The 10805-nt window shown below is 47.3% G+C and overlaps 1 protein-coding gene across 2 annotated transcripts; it reads right to left on the bottom strand.

The window, feature by feature from the left end:
• Positions 1-5046: 5046 nt before the first annotated feature.
• On the bottom strand, positions 5047-10541 carry LOC144616555 (uncharacterized). 2 transcript variants are annotated; one of them, XR_013555913.2, is made up of 4 exons: positions 9638-10541; positions 9114-9163; positions 6476-6586; positions 5047-5228 (listed from the first exon to the last, which is right to left on the bottom strand). XR_013555913.2 is itself a non-coding variant. In XM_078447708.2 (3 exons), exons 1-3 carry the CDS (start codon positions 9227-9229, stop codon positions 5057-5059), a joined length of 399 nt encoding a protein of 132 aa, XP_078303834.2. In that variant the 5' UTR covers positions 9230-9424; the 3' UTR covers positions 5047-5056. The 2 variants fall into 2 exon arrangements, 1 of the variants encoding a protein (XP_078303834.2); XM_078447708.2 differs by lacking the exon at positions 9638-10541 and having other exon boundaries at positions 9114-9424.
• Between the last annotated feature and the right edge of the window lie 264 nt (positions 10542-10805).

Below are 10805 nucleotides of genomic sequence, written 5' to 3'. Positions count from 1 at the left end.
GTTCAGGGCAATCCTTTAAAAATGTGTAAGCACAATTTGTACCTTAATTTTTACACCTAATTCTATGTGAATATAATTACACCTTCGATTTACTGTAAAAAAAAAAAAAAAAAAGTTTTCCTCTCTTGACATTGAAAACAGGGGAGTAATTGTGGGAGAAGCAAGCCTAAGTCTGACTGGGCCTCCTTACATTCTGTTCCCAGACTTAATGCAGTCAATGGCTGCGGGGCTGAGACTGAGATGGGAACCCATACAATATAAGTGGCTCAGACTGGGACTCTGAGACACCTTTGCAAGGAGTTCTCTGCTGCTGTGGGGGAAGAGATTCTCGTTCTGTCCAAGTTCCTCCCTGGAGAGAATGGGGGTAATTGGCTTTTCCTCACTCTCCACCAAGCCCTTCTCCATCCCGCTTAGCAGAGAGGGTGCTTGGAAAAATGCACGGTTGGGTACTAGAATGTCTTTCCTCTCACCGACTTTTCAAAAGCAGAATTCAACCCACCTCGAGCCTGTGGGGCTCTCTGGGTCTTTGCTGTTTCTCTCCTACTAGGTCACTAAAACCATACAACACAGCAGTTTTCCTGCAGGGGAGCCACAGAAGGATGACAGAGGAATTTGGTGGCCGGGCTTCTGACAGTCGCCCCTTCTCCCATTCCAAACCTGCTCACAGACCCAGAGGCAGACCTTCCCTTCATTCTTAGTGCCGCCCCACGTCACACTGAGGCCCTACGGACCCCCTCCGAGCAGAGGCTGCTGCAGTGGGCTCGTGCTGGAGGAGGCTGGGCCTGATGGCTGCCCAGCCACCTTCTCTATCTTTACAGGCACTGGAGGCTGAGCACTTAAATTCAGGCAGGGCTCTTGGATCACAGACTTGCTCACCCACCAATGTAGGACCTGAGGACTAAATCCCATCCTAATTCTCTTCCCAGCAGCCGGGAAAGGCAAAGATCATGGGGGATGAGGAAGGTGAAAAGCTACCCCCTCATCCAACCCTCACTCAGGGCTGCATGGGCCTCATTCCATACTGAGTTCTCCCTGGGGCACCAGCTGTGCTGGTCCTCAGCCAGGGAGACCTGAGGGGTTTTGCAAATAAGTTTTTGGTATTTTTAAATTATTTTTTATTGATTTTTTGTTTTGTTTTTTGAGAGAGAGCAAGCTGGGGAGGGGCAGAGGAGGGGGGGGTATTGGGGGGGGGTGTGCGGGGGGTAGGGGTAGACGCAGAATCTGAGGCAGGCTCCCAGCAAAGCACAGACCCCGAAGCAGGTTCAAACTCATAAACCGTGAGATCATGACCTGAGTCTAAGTGGGACACTTAGCTGACTGAGCCACCCTGGCGCCCCACAAATAAGTTTTTGTTTTGATCTGATCTTCTTTCCTCTTTGTCAAGGCCTGGTGGCAGAAGCCAACAGAAATAGGGTAGGATTGGGCCAGAGAAAAGATAGTAATTGCGGAGCTTTGTGGTTATTTCTGTACACGTGTGCCTAGGTCACCCGGCATGTTTGTAGAAGGAGGTGGGGAGGGCAGAGACAGAATGTACGAGGCTAGGGAGCTGTAGACCAAGTGGCTCTGTGTAACTCAAACACCTCAGCCCCCAACTATTGTCGCCTCACCTCATGGGTCCGGAACAGCCACCTATCCTTCAGGGTTCATCTAAGTCTTTTTATGCGTCAGCCCCAAGCCCTGTTCCTCAGGATGCAGAGAGAGAGAGAGAGAGGCTTGTGGGGAAAGTGGGGCTGGAGTGGCAGGTGGCAAAGGTTCAGACAGGAGAGCTGGGCTCCAGGGTGTCTGGCTGGGCTGCCCAGCCCTCAGCCCTCTGGCCTGCAGGCCTACCTGCCTTCAAATCCTTCATCACAGGGCTTTCCTTCCACTGATTTGGCTTATTCTCTATAAGAATGGAAATTATGAATTGTATTGTTATTTTTTGAAGTCACATCCACCTGAGAACGTGTCTACCAGGCAAGGTGAATGGAGAGCTAAGAAAAGTTTGGGTAATTCCAAATGAAATTTACTATGAATAACCCTTTGGGTTAGAGCTAAAATGGGGCTACTTTGGGACAGCGACTTGGATTGGCCCTGTATTGGGATGGAAATAATGCTCCTGACAGATTACTAGGCATGTGTACATGGTATCATCATTGTCCTAAACATCCCATTTCTAGTGATTTCAAAAAGTGAACGGGTTGACCCAGCCCAAGAGCTTCCTTCTGTGTCAGTATGTTGTGGAGAAATACTTGAGGGTCTGCGTGAAATCCACCAAGACAGGCAAAATAGAGGAGGGGAAAGGGAAAGTCACAGGAACTCTGGCAGAGATGACAAAAGGGAAGAGGGAACTAGAGAGAAAACAAGGAGAGATGGACAGAGGGGAGGAAGACAGAGGGTAGAGGAAGAGAGAGACAGAGACGTTTTCGCACGTGCACACCGAGGGCTTTGAAAGCTTCGACCCCGACCCCCAGACCTGAGAGCATCTCACAAAACAGGTTCAGCTCGTATTTCAGGCGGTCTCCTTGCCTGGTGTCCGCGGTCCCCGGGGCCCTAATTCACTCCTGCCCTCTCTGCACAATGACATTCGAACCTGGGAAAATAATTGCATTAGAGCAGATTACTTATAACCGATAGTTATCCGTCTTTTTCTGTTCGACAGAAGTCTATTAAACTCAGCACAGTCATTACCAGCTGAGCTCTAGAGCGCGCCTTCATTAAGAAAATTAAAATCATACTTTTGAATCCAAGCAAAGCCTGCTTAGGTCTCAAGAGCCCGCGTCCAAGCCCGAGGTTATGGTGAGCCTGCTTTTCCCGCGAACCAATCTTTTTTGGATACAGTAGGTCGGGGTGCAAAGATGGAGTGTGATGGCAATCACTCGAAGATAGGGACCTCTGAGCTCTAGAAGGACCCTCTTTCTTCCCGGCTCCTTGCCCCCCTCCCCTGCAGCCTTTCCTCCACTGGATCTTTTCGCAGGCGCTTTCCAGTTAAAGGCACCACACCTGTGCAGGCGTGGCCCGGATGGGCGGCGTTGGTGGGGGTGGCTGAGGCGGAGGGGGGGAGACCAGGGAAGGCGTGGGCTCAGGTCCCGGGAAGCCACGACGGTGAACTTCCCCAGCTGACGTCTGCGGCCAGAGGCCCGCTCCAAGTGCACGTGTTTCACACACGCACGCGCGTGCACACACACCCGCGCGGGGAGAGGGGAGACTGCCCCCCCCCCCTTTGCATTTCACATTCGTTCCGGGACCAACGTGGCCTACGAGCCTTTTGTCCAACCGGGCAAGGGAGCCTGGCCCCGAGATTGAGCAGGCACTTGCGGGAAGCTCAGACCGGGACCGGTCCCTCTGACTGAATCTTCCGCCTCTGGGGGCCTCTTTGGGTCTCCTCCTCGGCTTGGTAGGAGTCTCGGCTCGCGGCACCCCTGGCAGACTCGGGGCGCGGACTCGGCCCAGCTCCTCGCCTCTCCCGCGCCCCAGCTGAGGGGAGGAGGGCACAGGTGGGAAGCTAGGACAGCAGGCAGGGCGACACCCCCTCCCCTCCCGGTAGCCTCAGGGTAACATCTCCCAGTGCTCCTGTGGTGGTGGGATCTCCAACTCCACTTTAGCTGGAAACATCACCCGGCAGGAGAGCTGTCCGCTTAGTTAGGAGGGGGCGCTTTTGCATTGATTTTCTGTGGCATCTGGAAATTCGCAGGGTTTGGGGAATAATTTTTAGCATGTTTGAGTGGTGGTGGTTCTCGTCGTCGTTAGCCACTGCCCTTTGTTTCAACATTTTGCTTTTCAAAATGTTAATTTCTGCGTATTTCTCTGACAGATCTGCCCAACTCGGGGCTCTCAAGGAAAACACACGGCTTTTCCATATTATCGGGGTGCACTTTCCTGGGGCTCTAGGAGCAGAGAGGCGCTGCTTCAATTTTTTTGTCAAAATGCCCAGTAATAGAGTTCTCCACCCCTCGTTCTCTCTGTCTAATGAGGGCTTTGAGGTTTATTAGGGGAAAACAGCACACACTCCCCTCAGCACTCAAATACAGGATTAGGTGGAGTTTACTTGAAAGTGTATAATATTGTTCCTTGGCAAGTGTCTAATTCTCTTTTCCATAATTTCTATTTGACACAAAAGCCTGCAAAATTCAAGTGGTGAAAGTCCGCGAATAGACGTGGACAAGTGAACGTCTTTTACATCTGCATGATTTTCAACTCGCTAAATTGGTGGATTTTTTTTTTCTTAAAAAAATGTTTTTTCAGGGGAAAAGAAAACAAAACAAATGCAGCTTCCCTGTCGTCGTTAGTGTTTACTTCTCATCAAAGGTGGACACATCATTCGATTTCTTTTCCTTGTGTAGCAAAAGATGGGGAAGTCGGAAACAAACAGCAGCTTTTTAACAGCAGGAGATCCAAGACTTTCTCCAGATGATTTTCTTTTCTTGTGCTTTCCCCTTCTTTCTTCTTAAAGCAAAACCAAAACAAAGATAAAAAAGGAAGAAACACCATTCCTCCTGGAGAGTTTATTTTGTTGCCACAATACAGGGGTGGAGACAGTTAACGGCTATTTGAAATGATAATGCTTAGTGATCTCATTCATCTAATCATAATCTTCAAGTGGTTTAAGATTAATGGCAAGAGGTATCTTCAGTCTCTTCCTAAAGACCTTTGCATTAATTTACGTAGAACATTGACCAGACTGTCAGTGTCTCCAAATTTCATTAAGTCAAACAGAGACAAATACGATGAGGTGTTCCTATTTTCTTAATCTGTAAGTGTCTTACTGGAAACATTTCTACACAGATTCAACTGCATTGGGGACACTTGCTTCCTTTTCTTTGTTACAGGTAGATAGATCTAGATATATAAAACGTGTTTTATATATACATACATATTTAAAGGAACCAATATTGTCTGCAGATAACTCCTCTTCCACTTCTGAGCTTAATGAAGACCTTTCCAAAAGTCAACTTCAGTGGCAAGCCGCAGACTCTGCTTCCTCCAGACCAGGGTTTACATTTAAAGTAAGTTTGAACTCACTGAACTTCTTTAAAACGGGCAAAAAAAAAAAAAAAAAAAAGAACAACTTGGAGTATATTTAATTTACCTCATTTAGCAAAAATAATCCCAGCAATTCTTCAAACACCAGAACACCCGGGCGGCCTCTGACTTGTCCTAGCAGAGCACCTTCCCTGTTCCCCCGGGGTCCCCATCCCGGTCCGGAGCGTCCCCAAAGAGGAGGGTTGGAGAAGGCGTGACACAGGAGGGTTCTAGGGAGAAGCAAGGGAAGAGAGCGGTTTGTAAAGGAGACACTCCTGGTACCCTGGCCAGAAATGAACGTCAAGACACCCACCTTTCCTCCCTGCCTTTCCCCGTGCCCCATTGCTGACAGGAGTTTGCACAGAATCCTGAAATCCGGGGCTTTCAAAAGCAACCCCCAAACTCCCCACACACTAAAGTCGTTCCTCGCTGCAGGTTTACACTCTGTGTGTGGGGTCTAGCTGTGGTCAGGAGACTTTTCCGAGTCAGGACTGCTATGCCAGCGCCTTTCCCAAGAGTAGAGGCTGGCGGCGGAGTCACCGCGTCTGCCAGCCGGAGATTGCCCCGGCTCTCGTTACCTGTGCGCCCTCGCGTTAGAGCGGTCATAAATCCGTGAAGATTAATTGGGAAGCCGAGAAAACGCCTGTATGCACCAAAACGGTCGAAAAAAAAAATAGTAATCCAGACACTCTCAGATAGTCCCACACTTGCATTTGACGTGAAGCACCAGAATATGATCAAATGTCAAAGACGTTGGCGGTTTGTTTTTGGTGCGCTCCAGCTACCCTTTCCGTTTCCAGCAAAATTGAGAAGCACGGGAAAAGACCGTGTGTGTGTGTGTGTGTGTGTGTGTGTGTGTGTGTGTGTGGATAGACAAGGTATGGAGACAACTTTTGAATACATTCTCTATTTGGGAGGAAAAAGTCGGACAGGGACCAGTATTTTCTTTGCGGTGCAGGAAAGGGTCATTCAATACCAGGCACTGAATTCCGAAAGCGATTCTGCGGGACGTTACAGAAACAGTGCGAGCTCCTCAGGAGTTTTATTTTGCGAAGCTGCAAAATACTGTTTTGTATTGACCTCTTTCCCCATCAGATATCCTTTTTTTTTTTTTTTTTTTTAAACTTTGACAGCATCTATTACAAACATTTCCTTACACTCCGGAATCTACAGTTTGGCCAAAACAAACAAACAAATCACAGCAAACACCCAGAGAATAAAAGGATTTAGAAAGAGAAAATGTGTCCCTTTTCTAGTCATTTGATAGTTAATTCCCCGGAGGCCAAGAGAAGGTGGGGGTTCCTTCGTACTTTATTATTTTTTTATTATTTATTCATTTAAATGTTCAGCCTTTGCAAGTTATTTCTCTCCCGCGGGGTTTTGCTGCAGAACCGAGGTGGGGTTGGTGGAAGGGAGTCACTGTGATGGGGGGCGGGGGGGACACAGAAAAACAAGATTTGCTTCGCAGGGGGCTGACCTGCAGCGGTCTACTCCGCTGGCCAGCAGGGGGCGCTCTGATGTTATATGTGGACGAGACAGCCGTGCGGCTCCGAGCTTCAATACCGGCTTTGCAGTTAGTTTCACGCAGCTGCAAAAGGAAGGGGAGGAGGGATTGTAGGTCCTAAACCCTCAGCAGCTATTCTACTTGGGTTATTTACCCCTCCGTTCGAAAGGCACCTACGCCTCACTTTACCTACCCATCGCGCTCACTGCAGCCGCCTCCCCATCAACCTCTTTTCATCTGCATCTACACAGCTCTTGTACAATCTCTCTCTCCCTAGCCTTGAAATATACATTAATGCAACTTATTAAATGCGACGATGAATAGTCAACATTTTTTTCGCCTGTTAGTTCCGCTGATCCAAGCAGGATTTATTTGCAGATCTCACATCCCGGAGCCATAATGCGGGATTTTTTTTCCCCCTTAAATAAAATTGGTCAAATGTTGACAACCTTTAAGCCAATCTAACACTCAAGATTAGTGATGGGAAACTAATGAGAAAATATCAGATCGCCCGGCCTGAGGGCTGCCAATTAAATCTTCGCTGATTGAAAAATAAAAGCGGACTTGGGGTGTGAGCCCAGCTCAACTTCAACTATTAATTTAACATGTTGCCGGGGTCTATGCCTTCTCTCCTCTAAACTGCTGTCCCTAACACAGCTTCCTCTTCTCTCATCCTTCAACCTAAAAGCCAAATGTTATTTCTCGGAATATTTCAAGAGGTCCAAATCAGGATGATCATTTCTTACACGGTAAATATTAGGCCTTTAAGCAATATGATTTAACTAATTAGAAAATTTACATCATTAAGTCTCAGGGAGAGAAAAAAAGAGAAACAAATCTGCCAGTCATTTTAAAGGAGACAGGCACTATTGAAGTGTGAAGAAATCGGCTCTAATTCAAAAAGGCAATCGGGCAGAAAAAGCCCTCAACATTACCCTGCTAGTTATTAATCAGAAAGGGCTCTCTCCACCCCCCCCCCCCCCACACACACACACCCCCTCCTCTCAGCACGGAGTTTAAGTTCGGCTTTTTTGCCAGTGGCCCATGTCATATTTATATTGAGGTTTTTGTCTGCTAAACGATTAAAATTTGAAAATGTTTCAACAAGAAGAAAACAGAATCCTCAAAGGGAAGAATATTCGCAGAATCACCTCTCTTCCAGACAAGCAAACCTGTTGTGATAAGCAATTTTCACCACACTCTTTATTTTTTTTTTCTTCATTCTTTCATTTTTTCCCTTCCCATTAAGTTCCTATTCTGAAACCTGCTTGGTGAGAACTAGATAGTCTTTGTGTTCTGCTCCCCTCCCCCTCCTTTCTTGCACCCCTCCTTCCTCCAAAGCGAGAAACTTAGACTGAAAGCTGAAAAGTACAAATACATTAACAAAGCCCCACTCACTTGATAAAAAGGCCATGGTCTAGGCTTACATGTCAGCCTTCTAAGCACAGGGGGATCAATTGGGTGGGGCTATAGACAAAAGATGATGAACTGGAAATTTCCCCCACCTATGTATAATATTTGATAGTGTGGTTAAAGGGGAAAGGCAGGTAGGTGTGAATAATTTTAAAGTGCACCGTAGTGTCGTGCGGCTTTCTCCCCCTTCCCCACTTCTCTATTCAGCTTCAAACAGCAGCCTCATTATATCTAGGTGCCCCTTCCCATCATACTCTCACTGGAGCCCTTGGTACACCACACACAGAGCCCTCTCCCCAGTCTTCACATTCCCAGCAAATTAACTGAAGAGGGAACTGCAAAGGAACTTTGTGAGCAGTTCTATTTGGAAACTCAGGCCCTTGCTGGCATCTCTGAGGACTTGTTCTTAAACAGACATTGGGTTTAAAAAAATGTAATAGCAAGCTTTAGATACTCCATTTCCCTTCATTATTATTTCTTTTTAAATCACAAAGAGGTCCCAAAGGCTCGTTTTTCTGCCTTCCCCTATTCTTCTCTTATTAGGATCTGTTCTAGCCACATTTTCTTATCTTCCTCTCTGCCTTACATCCTGAAAGTTTCACTACCTTGCTTCCCACCCAATCCCCGGGCCTGGAATGCTCAGGTCTGGGCTCCTGTGGGCCTGGAGCAGCTACCCAACATGAGTTCAATGCCATTCTCCACCTTTACCAGATTTCAGCTTTGCAGGAGAGAGCAGTAGCAGACCTGGGCTATTAACACACCACAGTTAATTCTCTGCGGGAACTTTTACTAGGTGGGACCGTGTGGAAGGAGAAAACATCTGTAAACAGTGAGCGCTCTTGAGGGTGGGGAATGAGTTCTGACATAGAGGTCAGAACACATATAAAATATGGCAGAATTTGTGAAAGAGTTCAGACTTAAATTTTGGCAAAATAAGGAGAAGAGAAAGGGAAGGAGGAAACTGGAGACAGTCTAGAATGCTCCCCAAATGCAGCTTCTTTTCTGGCCATCACAGAGCAGATGGGAGTCGAACGTGCTCCCCTTTGAGAAAGATTAGAGTGAAAAGGGACACTTCTGTCACTTTCTGGAGGCGGGACACAGAGAGGTGAAAATATACAAGACAATGGCCTCTAGCGCTGGAGGGCTCCCCTGGCGGGCTCCCCACCCTTTGCCCCGTCTCTCTCGAAACCCTCCTTACCTTTGTTGCTTGGATTTGATCTGACACACTGGAAGTTCCTGGACTAGGTTCTTTGAGAGGAAAAAGACCACGAGAATCAACCGGTCGCCTGCATCTACTCCGAAGCCAAGAAGCATTACAATAAAATTTACAGCGCCTTTAACAACTCACAAGTAAACCATTAAAATTCCCTTTAATTGAGAAAACATTGATTTTTAAGTCTAGGAAAGGCGAAATTGTAATTTAGCTGCAAACTTTCAGGCGAGAATATAGCGTATTATGTCGCCGTATTATGGATCCACCCTTTATACCCATGCAACATCACATCTTTAATTGCGCTACTTTATGAAGTGATAAAGACAAAAGATAACCCGACTTAGGCAAATGCTTAAAAAAAAAAAAAAAAAAAGAGGACCTAGAGTAATTTCCTTTTCCAGTTATTTATAAAAGGATTGTCTTTTTTTAAGCAGAAAAAAAAAATGCCCAAAGGGGAGGAAAGAAATAAAAAGAACGGAAAACCACAGACCAGTCTAAAAGCAACTCACATTAGCAAATCCGTTGATATTCTTTAGCAAAGAAGGAATGAAGCAAACGCATTTTGAGAAAATGCATTCACGGGCAAAATTGCATCCTCCTTTAAACGAAACAAACCTGGGTCTATTTTCTTACTTTACTCCCAGTCCTTTTGGGGGGCGGAGGGGTGCCGAACCTATTGGTGGATAGGAAAAGGAAAGAAAATCAGGCTTTCTATGTTATTTCTGTATCGGTTTTTGGTATTATAGAGGAGTAAAGAAGTTTTTGTGTGGTGGTTTTTCATTGATCAGTCACTCTGAGCTAATGTAATTATCCTCATCAATAGGAGGCTGCAGAGAGAATCATTATGTGGGTGACATTGATAAATGATCGCCCAGGAACGGCCCTCTCGCGGGCAACCCCCACATCTGACCCTCCCACACACACAATGTAGTCATAGAAACACCTAGAGAGCCTCCAGCACCGCCGCGAAGGGGCAAGAGAGGGAAGAAAAAGCCTCGGGCGGCCGAGGTGGGGGTGGGGGCGACCGGGGGCGGCCGGTCCCAGATCCAAACCAGCTCCGACGACACAAAACAACCAACGGCGGGGAGAGGAGGGCGTTGCGGGTGGGAGAATCCCCCTTCCCAGCAGCAAACCCTCCCACACTCGCTCACAACAAAGTGAAAACCCGCCCTCCAGACGGACCCATTCCTCCACACCTTTTCCCATGTGCGACCTCACTACCAACAACATCTGATGTTTGCCGAGACACGCATTCAAATAGGTTTCTCCCAAGGAGTTAAATAATTAGGTTACAAAACCTGTAGGCATCTCATTCTCACACGGGGTCCCCCGTTCGAAAAACCCCAACCCAACCACAAACCAAACCCATCTGAACAAAGGCAGCAGCTGGGTGACCCTCCCTCCCCCAGCATCGCCACCCCCCCCCCCAATCCCCAGTTATTTCCTGGGCGACCCCTTCCTTTCTCTACACCTCCTAACTCGGTGCCTCTGATGATGAGATAATGGATTTTGCGATTGTTCCTGTCAGGGGGGGAAGAAAAAAATCCCCCACCGAACCCCATGTTTTCATCTTTTGACTGTTTTATTTAAGCCAATGGGAAAGTATTGAGAGCAGTGATTGATTCATAATGATCTATAAATCGATGTCGGAAAGCGGGGGTGGGGGGTGGGAGTGGA

This window comes from Panthera onca, chromosome B3, assembly GCF_046562875.1.
Source record: "Panthera onca isolate mPanOnc1 chromosome B3, mPanOnc1 haplotype 2, whole genome shotgun sequence".
In the NCBI taxonomy this organism is placed as follows: domain Eukaryota; kingdom Metazoa; phylum Chordata; class Mammalia; order Carnivora; family Felidae; genus Panthera; species Panthera onca.
Note: the sequence above shows the minus strand (reverse complement) of the source record. Positions and strands in the feature narration are given on the sequence as shown.